This window comes from Alligator mississippiensis, chromosome 10, assembly GCF_030867095.1.
Source record: "Alligator mississippiensis isolate rAllMis1 chromosome 10, rAllMis1, whole genome shotgun sequence".
Lineage (NCBI taxonomy): Eukaryota > Metazoa > Chordata > Crocodylia > Alligatoridae > Alligator > Alligator mississippiensis.
Window position 1 is genome coordinate 75,874,263 of NC_081833.1, and position 12,217 is coordinate 75,886,479.

The 12,217-nt window shown below is 53.6% G+C and overlaps 1 protein-coding gene and 2 non-coding genes across 3 annotated transcripts; all 3 read left to right on the forward strand.

Moving 5' to 3' along the window:
* Window positions 1–5,818: 5,818 nt before the first annotated feature.
* On the forward strand, window positions 5,819–12,137 carry RPL13 (ribosomal protein L13). Its single transcript, XM_006269392.4, has 6 exons — window positions 5,819–5,914; window positions 6,137–6,256; window positions 6,534–6,675; window positions 7,972–8,145; window positions 11,066–11,122; window positions 11,935–12,137. Exons 2-6 carry the CDS (start codon window positions 6,153–6,155, stop codon window positions 12,091–12,093), a joined length of 636 nt encoding a protein of 211 aa, XP_006269454.1. The 5' UTR covers window positions 5,819–5,914; window positions 6,137–6,152; the 3' UTR covers window positions 12,094–12,137.
* On the forward strand, window positions 6,297–6,377 carry LOC132243645 (small nucleolar RNA MBII-202). The gene has a single exon (XR_009455372.1). It is a non-coding gene; the product is annotated as a small nucleolar RNA MBII-202 (small nucleolar RNA).
* On the forward strand, window positions 7,825–7,908 carry LOC132243646 (small nucleolar RNA MBII-202). The gene has a single exon (XR_009455373.1). It is a non-coding gene; the product is annotated as a small nucleolar RNA MBII-202 (small nucleolar RNA).
* Window positions 12,138–12,217: the final 80 nt, after the last annotated feature.

Below are 12,217 nucleotides of genomic sequence, written 5' to 3' on the forward strand. Positions count from 1 at the left end.
ACCAGGACTCTGAGCACAAGTGCACTGGGGAAGTTGAGTCTAATCATACCATTCACCTTCTCAATGGGAGCTCAAGAAACACCGTTCTGTAAATGCTCTGAAATGGAAGCAGGTGTGTGTGTTTGTTCAAGCTTCTGCAGGGGGCTGTAGACTGAAATCCTTTGCTTGTGTTCAGACCTCTTAGTCCCCTGCAGAACAAGCTGGGGATGTTGGAATAACTCTTTACTATTCAGCAAGAGAGCACCTGAAATAGCTGTGCAGGAGCATCGACAGTTCTTTGCTGGCTGACTGCAGGATACTCCTTTTTCTTAGCGTGGATTTTTCCGTGGGTGTTATGGTCTGTGTCCCTGAAAGACTTTTGTTGTCCATCAGGTCCAACTCCCAGCCATCAGGTCCCATAATAGCGGGCACCAGGCTTCCATCAGTGGAAAGCCAAACATGCGTCTGCCAATGTTATCCTCGTTAAGATGTAAAGGAGGAAGTTGCGCACCATCATTCCAGTTCCCTTGACACAGGTCCTGCAGAATCCTTGCCCTGGTGGTCTCAAGAGTGGGGCTAGAAATTGACCCTTTAGGGCAGCGGTTCTCAACCTTTTTTGTACCAGGACCCATTTGTAAACATCAGTGGTCAGTCCTGACCCACTGCCCCTCACTCCCAACCTACTGCCCCCAGTGTGTGGGGCGGGGGGTGGGCGTATGGGGCAGTGGGGGTCCCAAGCAGCCTCCTGCAGGCTGGAAATAGCAGCCTGCAAGGGAAAAGCCACCGTTTCCCACATTTTTCCTCTTTAAAGGAGAATCCATTTTTAGAGTTTGACTATTTTTTAAAGTTTGTTCATCACCCTTTCATATATTCTTACAACCCACAGGTTGAGAAATGCTGCCTTAGGGTATGGTAGGACAGTGCCATTGGCTTAGTCCAGTGCAGGGAGGCTGGCTCTGTACCCTGCACTGGTTATTGAGAGCATGGAGGAGAGATGCAACACATTCAAATTGATTTTTTTTTTCCCCCTTTTTTTGCCCAAGCTCTCTGTTCCTTAGCATGGTGGTTTTCCTCTTTCCTCTCCGATGTAGTAAACCTCACCTGCTCTAGGAAACGTACCCTGGTCTTGGCTTTTGCAGAACCACCGGAGCCGTGGCCTCAGCCCATCCTATAGCCCCTTGGAGTGACCCTGTTATGTGAGACAAGGTGGGAGCAGGAGCGTGACAGGTATTTCGGGACACTTCTCACTAAACAGGCGGCTGTCGGGGGACAGAATCCTTGCTAGCCTGCCGTGTTTGATGGGCTGCCTGTGCGACGGTGCCATCTTGTGGTGCTTTGTCACCGAACCACCGAGGAACAAAAGACTCCAGGTGCCCGGGTCGTCGAACCGTGCAGAGCCGCTGTGGCCATACGGCCCGTCGGCTGGCTGAGGATGGCCCCATCTGTGCTTAAGTTTTCTTGGGGTGTCTCTCCCCAGTCAGCAAACTGCGAAGCAGAAGTGATTTGAGGCTCAGATGGCTTGTCTTGGGCTTAGCAAATGTAGCTGCCACCCCGGCCCTCTCCTTTCATTAGGTCTTGTGTTGAGAGAGTGAGTTAGCCTTGCCCGGCGCTTGGCATAGTGAAGCTACTTCCCTATTTGCTTGTCACTGGGGTCCCTCTCAGTGAGGTAGACGTGCTAGAGAGCACCTATTCCAGCAGAGCCCTTCCTAGCTGAAGCATGGTTTAGTTCCATCTCTACCCAGGCCTGTATAGCAGGTGTGTGCAGGGGGCTGATTGACAGGAGGAGCAGCTAGTTAAGGAGAAGGAAGCTGCACACCTATATGGCAATGGCGGCTCCTATCCATGCCGTAGTTCTGCTCCAGGCACGTCTAGGATTCTACAGCAGTGGTCATAGACACCGTGGGGTGGGGGGTGGAAATAAGCCTAGTGCACACATCCAGGGAAACGCTGTCCAGCAAGCATGTGCATTAAAGAAGGGGTGGGGGTAGGAAGCTCATTCAGACCGCTCCCCTCCTCTCCGTTCCTCGGCTGAATGGATTTCTCAGTCTGAAGGGAAGCAGTTGCTAACGCTGGGGTAGAACATAATACGTACAATAGCTATACAGAGGGGGAATCTGGGCAAGCAGACATGAACTGCACACGGTGAGGCTGAGTGGGCAGCTTTGCTGTTCTGGAGGAGAAATGCACATTTGTGCCATAATTGTTGATCCACATGCATCTTACCTGACATATATCCCATATCAGGACATATGGGCAAGGATGGCATAGTAACACTTATGTACGATTTAGTCCTTGCACCTGTACGGTGCCTTTGACACTGTCTCCCACCCCATTCTCATTAAAAAGCTAGGTGACTGTGGCGTCGATGCCTACACAGTTAGATGGATTGCAAATTGGCTGAGGGGTCGTACTCGGAGAGTGGTGGTGGACGGGTCATATTCGACTCGGAGGGAAGTGAGCAGTGGGGTCCCCCAGGGCTCGGTCCTTGGGCCTGCACTGTTCAATCTCTTTATTAGCAACTTGGACGAGGGGGTGAAAAGCACCCTGTTTAAATTTGTAGATGACACCAAGATTTGGGGCGAGGTGGGCATGCTAGAAGGGAGGGACAGGATACAGCTGGACCTGAACAGGTTACAGGGGTGGGCAAATGAGAATAGGATGGGTTTCAACACTGACAAGTGCAAGGTGCTGCACCTGGGGAGTAAGAACCAGCACCATACCTACAGGCTGGGGAACTCTCTTCTCGAAAGCACAGTGGCAGAAAGAGATCTTGGAGTCATTATTGATTCCAAGATGAACGTGGGCCGCCAATGCGAGGACACGGTCAGTAGGGCTAACTGCACCTTGTCGTGCATCCACAGATGCATCATGAGCAGGTCCCAGGAGGTGATCCCCCCCCTCTACGTGACGCTGGTCAGGCCACAGCTGGAGTACTGCATCCAGTTGTGGGCGCCACAGTTCAGGAGGGATGTGGACAGCATGGAGAGGGTCCAGAGGAGGCCACCTGCATGGGCAGGGGGCAGCAGGGCAGGCCCTACGAGGAGAGGCGACAGGACCTGAATGTGTTCAGCCTCCGAAAGAGGAGGCTGAGGGGGGACCTGGTGACCGTCTCTAAACTTACTAGGGGGGACCAGCGGGGAATGGGAGAGACCTTGTTCCCCCGAGCACTGCCAGGAGTGACAAGAAATAACGGCCATAAGTTGTTAGAGAGCAGGTTCAGGCTAGATGTTAGGAGGCGCTACTTAACTGTCAGGGCTGCTCGGATCTGGAACCAACTTCCAAGAGAAGTGGTGCTGGCTTCTATCCTGGGGGTCTTTGAGAGGAGGCTAGACGATTACCTAGCCAGGGTCATTTGAGCCCAGTTTTCTCTTCTGCCCAGGGCAGGGGGTCGGACTAGAAGATCTGCAAGGTCCCTTCCGACCCTACTTCTATGAATAGCCTCATTTAACAGGGGCCAAAACCCCTGAGGCATCCATGAGATTTGCCCCTGGAGTTGTATGCCCTGGCACAGACCACTAGCTCCAGCTCCTTTCTCTGCACGGGCAAAGATGTGTGTGCTATGCAGAGAAGTGCTCGGTTCTAGAACCTAAAATAACTCCAAGGGAAATGTGTGACTAGGCAACCTGGAATACGTCAGTGTCCCTTTATAGAGTACTAGGATTAATTTTGTGTTGAGTTCCAAGAATATAATGCACCACCTCGGTGCAAAGTTTGAGAGGTGCAGGGACAGCTCGTTTCTGTCATCTCACCTCCTTCATCGGCAGCAAACAAAAATGGAAATTTTCAGCTGCATGTAGGTTCTGCATCTGCTACATGAGCAGCACCAGTAAAGGGGTTGCTGTCTGGGACCGGCAGTTTCTCTGCATAATTATTTTTGGATAACAAAGCACACTGATTCCAAATTGGGAGCATTGTTCTGAGCTGTGTGTGGTCTCTTGTTTAAAGCAGGGGCGGTTTGAACATCTGCCCCCAGTCCTAGACACCCCTCCCTCAGGATTCTGCAGGAGAAAAGCATACTCGCAAGAACAGTCTCTCTTTTTAATGCTGCGTCTCCTGCTGCTCCTGTCTAACAGCTGTGGATACCTGGGGAGAGGGTTCATGGGAGCCAGTCATTCCTGAGTGACATCCTGGCCTCTAGGTCCTAACGCTGTTACTCAGCCTTTCTCAATGCCTCAGTTTCCCTATCTATAACAGGTGGGTAGTGGGGATGGACGACAGCCACGTCCACGTACTGATCCCTGGTAACGTCACGGACGGCAAGAGCTCCCGGATTGACCAAAATACCGAAGTGCACAAAGATAAAGATACGGACCCTGTTTCTGTCATATGAAAGAAAAAACAGGTGGGTATTGACTGGAGTGGCTAAGCCTCAGGGCAAAGAGCAGCTTTCAGGCTCTTGACTTCTCAGCCTGGCTGGTTTGGAAGGTGGGGGGAAACCATGGGTGTGTCTGTACATGCACTTTAATTCGCAGTAGCCTATTCTACTGTGCATTAAAGCATCACGACAAAAACTACTAATATGCTAGTGCTCAGTAGAGTTGGCCCTGCTGCCCATTAGGTGTCACTAAAAGCATTTGCTTTTGCTACTGCACATAAGGGCAGCCTAATGCACCTTTATGTAGTACCTCTTATTGGAGGTAGTAAACTTAATGTGCATTAATGAATGTGTGGATGTGCCCCTTGTGTGTAAGGATGCCCCACCACCACCAGGACTGCAGCCACCAGTTCAGACGAGACATCCCAGCCTGGTCTGGTCTACTTAGCATACACGGTTCAGCGTTGCTAGGTCTTAAATATGAAATTATCATTTCCTGACAGTATCATAGACTGAAAAAAAAACACCCTATGCAAATCGGTATGCAAAGAAATCTTCTTATTTACTTTCTATTGTTCACTGTAGCTCTCCACTGAAGGAGTGAGAACCGGGCTGTCAAAGTTGAAGCCTTTCTTTATTTGGAGGCAGGTTGTCAGAAGGAAGCGCCGACTGGGAACCTGAAAGCTGGCTAAGCCTCCCTGAGAGTGACTTGGGTCTTTGCATATGCTGCATCCATTACCTGCCTTGAACACTACCAAAGTCTCCCAGTGCCTGGCAAAGGGCGTTTGTCCCTGAAAGCTTGCAAAGCACATTTTTCCCAACTATTAATTTGGTCTAATAACAGATATTGTTGCAAAGAACCTTGCTTTAAAATGACAGTACATTTTCTAGGGGTGTAGGTTGTAGCCGTGTTGGTCTAAGGACAGCGGCAGACAAGGTTCCTTGGGTGAATTTCCAACCCAAATAGTTGGAGAATGTACAAGGAACCTTGTCTGCTGATGTCCTTAGACCAACACGGCTACAACCTACACCCTTGTACATTTTGAACACTTCTAGCATTATCTCTTGTACAGCGTGCAATGGGCGAGAGTCTTGTGCCAACACAGTCACTTTATTTTTTTTTTTTTAATTTTATTAGAAAACCAGACTATAACAAAAGACTCAAAACGACCCCAAACCAGAGGCCTTACAAAAGGATAATACATTTCAAATAACATAATACAAAACATCGGAATTGATATCCTATTGCACCTCATCTCATTTGTACACGATATATACAACATCCCTGAGTATTGACTATCTAACACATATTACACATATCATATTAGACATCCTGTACGTCCCCTGCCAACACGGCCACTACTGCACCCCTGCCCGGTTGGCCGCCTGCCACTCTGGGATCTCCTCAGGCACGGCCCCTTTAAGGCGGCCGCCATCTTCACTCAGGGCAAGCCGCCTGCCGCTCGGCGCGCCCTGAAGCCGCCGCCGCCGTTCCCCGCCAGGCGCCGCTGCTCGTTGGCCAGCCAAGTCTCGCGCGGTCAGGGAGGCCGCGGCGCTGATATCCCGGCCTGCCTCGCGCCGCGGCTTCCTTTTCCGGTCGCCCATCTTCTCCGGCGGGAGGTAGGCCCGCGCGCCGCCCGCCCATCCGCCGCCATCCTCCGTCGCGCGGGGCCGGCGGCGCCCGAGCCAGGTGGCGGCGGCTGCGGCCGCGGCTCCTCGGGGCCTGGGGCGGGTGTGGCTGGGCTGGGCCCTGCATGGGGTGGGGGAGGGGGAGCTGGGGGGAGGCTGGGCCGGGGCTGCCGTTGCGAAGCTGTAATGCCCGCGGGCGCCGTGTGCTCGCAGGCCCCCCTCGGCCAGCATGGCGCCCAGCCGCAATGGCATGATCCTGAAGCCGCACTTCCACAAGGACTGGCAGCGCCGCGTCGCCACCTGGTTCAACCAGCCCGCCAGGAAGATCCGCAGGTGAGGCGAGCGCGAGGCCTCGTTAACCTCGACAGTCAAATGATGAGAATTCTCCGGAATCTCTGTACCGCCGTGATGATTCCCGCGAACCCTTTTCCAGCTGATGACTGTCGGGTTTTGCACGAGGACGCGTCTTCGCTGCGCTTCGTCGGTCAGGCGTGTCTTGCCTCGTCTGCCCTCAGACGTGTTCTTAACGGGGGGGGGACACGCGGGCGGTTCGGGGGTTTTGCGTGTGATTGAATGCTCTTTTCCCAACTCTGTCCCGTGACGCTTCCAGGAGGAAGGCGCGGCAGGCGAAGGCGCGTCGCATCGCTCCGCGTCCCGTGGCCGGGCCCATCCGCCCCATGGTGCGGTGTCCCACTGTTCGATACCACACAAAAGTTCGCGCCGGCCGAGGATTCAGCTTGGAAGAGCTCCGGGTAAGTAACGCACGGGCAGTTAACGTCCCGTTGAGCACACGCGTGCATCTGTAATGTGTGAGACTCGTTAGGTGGGTGTAGCCTGACGTCTCAGCCGCTCTGTAATTAAGCGCTGCAGCTCCGTTTTCTCAGTGAATGGGCAAAATGGGCTCCTTGATGAGAGAGTCTCCTTTGGCATGGCCTGGTTATTCTGTGGCTCGTTAACATAGCATGAAAGCAGCTGTGATTTGTTCGCCAATTAGCATCTGTTGAAAGAAGCTGCGCACGTGACGGGTTTTCAAGTTTTGCAGCATGGGTGAGATTATAGGGGCGGCAGCTGGCGATGGGTGCGTAATGCCGCAGGTGCAGAAAGTGGGCAGCAGCGTGGCCGCGAGGACGTGGAAGCAGCAGTTTCATTGCAGGATTGTTCGGACGTTTCAAGCTGGCTTACCAGCTACCCCCCTTCTGTTTCTGGAGCTCAGGCTCGGATGGAGCCACCTTAAACGGCGCGTGCTTTGGCAAGCGTTCTTGCCCTTCTGCGTCAAAAAACAATCTCATCCAGCTTGTAGATGTAGACTAACGCTCCGTATCAGCCTTCGCGTTGCGGCGCGAGCAGACCGCTGCCTCCCCGAACGCTCAGCAGAGGCAGGGGAGAGTGGGACGATGCATATGGCCTTTTGCACAGCGAGATCCTGGAAGAGCTGATACAGTCCTCCCTCCCGAGGCGCCGCAAGCTGCCTTGTTACCAGTGTTCCTGGAGGGTGAGGGTTTTCTTGGGAAGAGTCGGCACCAAGGACTCAGTTGGGTGTTTTCATGCTGCGCTAGGTTCGCAGTCAGGCCAAATGTTAGTACTGCCTGGTAGCGCTGACACCTTGTTAATACCGTCAGCTTCGTGCCAACCCGGTGGGCATGGGGTTTAAGTCACGCAGTTGCTGCTGGAGTTAGTGGCACAAGCCACTGACCAAGTGCAGTGACTCTTATTTCAGGGGGTGAAAATGTTGTCCCCCAAGTCTATGTTCTTGAGACTCGGAGGATGCTTGCCAGCTTCAGATGCTTACTTCTTGCCTTGTATTCGAATCGCACCTGTTGTGCTAACATCTGACTTCTGGGCTGAGTGTAGTTCACACCTCTGAACCACTGCTCCTGCTTCTGGCGGGCCTTACAGTCAGAGGATGACACTGTCTGCAGAATCTCTGCCATCTGTGATGACCGTATTTGAACCCTTTTCCAGCTGATGACTGTAATGGCTTCCTCGAGCAGGACAGTGGCTGTAGCAGTCACCTGAATATTGATGCAAACACTGTCTTCTTCCTCCAGCTGGCCGGCATCAACAAGAAGTTTGCTCGCACTATTGGAATCTCTGTGGATCCGAGACGACGGAACAAGTCGACAGAGTCCCTACAAGCCAATGTTCAGAGGCTGAAGGAGTATCGCTCTAAACTCATCCTCTTCCCACGGAAGCCCTCAGCACCCAAGAAGGGAGACAGCTCTGTAAGTACCGTTGGCCCTAGGACCGTTCCCAGGTTCCTGAGGTTTGGTTATAGCTGGTATAATTGCACGGCTGTAAAACACTTGTGACTTGCGTGCATCTTGTCACGTAAGATGTCCACTGCAGAATGATTCTCTTCACGCATCCACTGAAGACCCTAGACCTTGCAGTTGTGGGACGCTGCAGGCTTGGGATGTTTTGGCCAAGACCAAGTGCAGCAGTGGCTTAGAGCCACCTCTGCTAGGAGCCATGCTGTGCTGTTCTGGAGGCATGTCTCAGGCTTCTGCTCAACCCTCATTTTAATGCAGCGTAAACGGCTGCATGCAAAATATCTGACTTGCTTAGAGCAGTTGATGCGTGCCAGGGACTCTGGACTATGTGCTTTGTCATGAAAACCATTACAAGCAAAGCAGTGGAGTAAAGCGGTGCAGTTCGGAGTGGGGGTGGGACTTGCTGAAAGAGCAGCTGGTCAGTACGAGGCGGGGTGCACCCGCTGACTGTCACGTCTTACTGCAGAGTAGCCCTTTCCATCTCGAAAGTTCAGAAGCCAGGGGCCCCTTCTGCTCATGCCTCTGCATAGGCTCCTCTGGGAAGAGACGTGTGTGCGCAGAGAAATGGGACATTTCCCAAGGGGGAGGCATTCTGAGCCATCTCCCCAGGCCATGGTTGTTCCAGGCTTTTTACTTGTTCTTAAATACAGTTTCTCCTCATGCCTCTTGTGGCACAGCCAGCCAGCAGGGCTGGATCAAGCTGTACTAAACTGCTTACTGAAAGGGCATCAGCATGGGAGGAGGGGGCGTCACCGTGGCCATACTGTGGCTAACCACTCTGAACAGCAGGCTTTAGCATCGGGGTAGACGTGTTTTCCAAGCTGGGGGAAACATTATCGGCAGGGCTGGGAGCATCTCTGCACCTCGTTCTAGAACTGATGGAAGCAGAGATGTGCAAAGGTGAAGTTGAAATGGCTTGATATGGGCCTTGATAATGGCTTGGACCGATACTCTTTAATGTCTTCATCAGTGACTTGGACGAGGGAGTCAAATGTACTCTGTCCAAGTTTGCAGATGACACAAAGCTATGGGGAGAAGTGGACACGCCGGAGGGCAGGGAACAGCTGCAGGCAGACCTGGATAGGCTGGACAAGCGGGCAGAAAACAACAGGATGCAGTTCAACAAGGAGAAATGCAAAGTGCTGCACCTAGGGAGGAAAAATGTCCAGCACACCTACAGCCTAGGGAATGACCTGCTGGGTGGCACGGAAGTGGAAAGGGATCTTGGAGTCCTAGTGGACTCCAAGATGAACATGAGCCGGCAGTGTGACGAAGCCATCAGAAAAGCCAATGGCACTTTATCGTGCATCAGCAGATGCATGACGAATAGGTCCAGGGAGGTGATACTTCCCCTCTATCGGGCGCTGGTCAGACCGCAGTTGGAGTACTGCGTGCAATTCTGGGTGCCACACTTCAAAAAGGATGCAGATAACCTGGAGAGGGTCCAGAGAAGGGCAGCTCGTATGGTCAAGGGCCTGCAGACCAAGCCCTACGAGGAGAGACTAGAGAACCTGGACCTTTTCAGCCTCCGCAAGAGAAGGTTGAGAGGCGACCTTGTAGCTGCCTATAAGTTCATCACGGGGGCACAGAAGGGAATTGGTGAGGATTTATTCACCAAGGCGCCCCCGGGGGTTACAAGAAACAATGGCCACAAGCTAGCAGAGAGCAGATTTAGACTGGACATTAGGAAGAACTTCTTCACAGTTCGAGTGGCCAAGGTCTGGAACGGGCTCCCAAGGGAGGTGGTGCTCTCCCCTACCCTGGGGGTCTTCAAGAGGAGGTTAGACGAGCATCTAGCTGGGGTCATCTAGACCCAGCACTCTTTCCTGCTTATGCAGGGGGTTGGACTCGATGTACTGAGGTCCCTTCCGACCCTAACATCTATGAATCTATGAATCCTTTTCCGGCAGCCAGACACTTGCGAAGGCTCTGGCATCACTGTACGCCCCGGTGCAGCTAGAAGCAAGTGTAGCACGTCTCTGATGCACACGCATACTGCTCTAAGTGAAGCCCACGCAAATGGATGGAGCTGACCCCGGGTCTCTAGAGTGCTGTAAACAGCCGGAAGAGTAGCTCTGCCCTGTTGGGTCAAGGAGTCTGAGGTGTGAATTGGCGACTGCAGCAGGCTTTGCGTGGTGTGACTTTAAAATGGATGCTGTTCCTCCAGGCCAGGCCATGCTTGGAGACTCACGTCCACACAGCAGTGCCACCAGGAGCTCCTAGTGTGGATACCCTTGCACTAGCACAGCTGCCCTTGTTTGTTTTGCACACACGGTGGCTCTGGTTACATCAGTGCAAAACACAGTTTACCAATATAGCTGTGCCCATGTAGGAGGGCTCTACTGACAGGGTCTTCCAAGTGCCAGTCTAACCCTGGTCACCAGGGACTTGGCTGCCTCCAAGGACTATGCCAGTCAAGTAAATGGAGATGCATCACCATCTCCTGAAGCACCGGAGAATGCTTTCCCTGCCTGGGCACTTGCTGGGTCAGGTGCGCACCACTCGGGTGGAGAGGGAAGCGTTGTGTTCAGCTGAATCTTGCCGGTCAGAGAACAGCCCATCTTGGGCTGATGCTGCTGAAATGCCAGTACAGTGCCCCAGAGGCATGCAGCAGGGCAAGTGTCTGTGCTTGTGTGTTTCTGGGCACTCTAGGCTGGATGTAGAGTGAGGAATGAAAGGCTTGGAGAAGAGGCAGGAGGGTCTGAACCTTCAGGGACCCTGCTCCAGAGCCAGGCAGCAGGAGCCATGCACAGGCAGGATTTCGGCTTTTGGTTTCGGTGGTGACCTGGGTGGCTTCAGGGCTGCTGCTGCAGGGGCCTTTCCTGCAGGCCTCTACGGACTTCCGCAGTCACTTCTCCCCTCTCTTCCGCAGGCAGAAGAGCTCAAGATGGCGACTCAGCTGTCCGGACCTGTTATGCCTATTAGGAGTGTAAGTGAAACTGCAAGTCCTGTCCTTTGTTCGACTTCCTTGACTCTGGGTGGTGCTGGGATGGGAGCTCTGACTGCAGAGCAGTCTGTCCTGATGGCTTTTCCCCCTTGCAAGTGCTGCAACGTAACACTGCGGTTAAGTTGTGCCGTCCCCAAACAGCACCAGCTCCTGAACCCAAAGGAACAAGAGTCTGTTAAACTTGTCCTCGTGTCTGAGAGGAGTTGGCTGGCCGAGTCCTGTGCCACCGCAGAGTGCAGGGCTCAGCTGAGCGTGTGTTAAAAGTGCTCTAAGCACAGCTTTGTCAGTGTGAAACCACCTGAAATGTGTGGCTGCTGCTACTGGCATGGCAGCTCAGCTCCCCTTCAGACAGCTCTGCCTTCCAGCTGGGGGGAGTCGTTCGGCCCTGGGTTCTGCGCTGAGGATTCAGGCTGACATTTGGAGGGCTCTGAGCCGCACCAGCAGCTGCGTGTGCCCAGCTGTGCACATTGGCAGTGAGGTCTCTGCAACCAAGGGGGCTGGCCAGTCCCACTCAGGCTGGCCAAGAGAAGCCGTGGGTTTGTGCAGCATGCACTGGAGCCACTCCTGCTCTTGAGGCATTGCCCAGCAGCTGTGTGATCTGGCCATGGGAGGGCTCTGCTAGAGGTTGTCTGTTGGCATGAGCTGGGAGCTGCATGGGACAAGGCCTGGGTGAGGTATCCCTGTCAGTCTCAGCATGTGGCCGCGTGCAAGTCAGTGCTGAGCCTTTATCGGCGCGTCTCTGGCAGTCTTTGCCCCTGTGTGTAACCCCCTGGCTCTGGCTCTGCTCCTGCCAGGTGTACAAGAAGGAGAAGGCCCGGGTTATCTCGGAGGACGAAAAGAACTTCAAGGCCTTTGCCAGCTTGCGCATGGCCCGGGCGAACGCACGCCTCTTCGGTATCCGGGCAAAGCGAGCCAAGGAGGCTGCAGAGCAGGACGTGGAGAAGAAGAAGTGAGCACCTCTCCTTCGAACTGTTAATAAAAGAGCCTAGGACCGTGACCTGGTGTGGGGTCTTCTTGGGCCACACAGAAGGGACTAGGACGACCCAGGAGGGGCAATGCTTTCACTGCCACACGGGC

Excerpts from the sequence above, each read along its gene's own strand:
- RPL13 (XM_006269392.4), top strand. The coding sequence starts at position 6,153 with ATGGCGCCCAGCCGCAATGGCATGATCCTGAAGCCGCACTTCCACAAG. Across the intron at positions 6,257-6,533 it reads CCCGCCAGGAAGATCCGCAG|GAGGAAGGCGCGGCAGGCGA; the intron begins GTGAGGCGAGCG and ends TGACGCTTCCAG. Across the intron at positions 8,146-11,065 it reads CCAAGAAGGGAGACAGCTCT|GCAGAAGAGCTCAAGATGGC; the intron begins GTAAGTACCGTT and ends TCTCTTCCGCAG.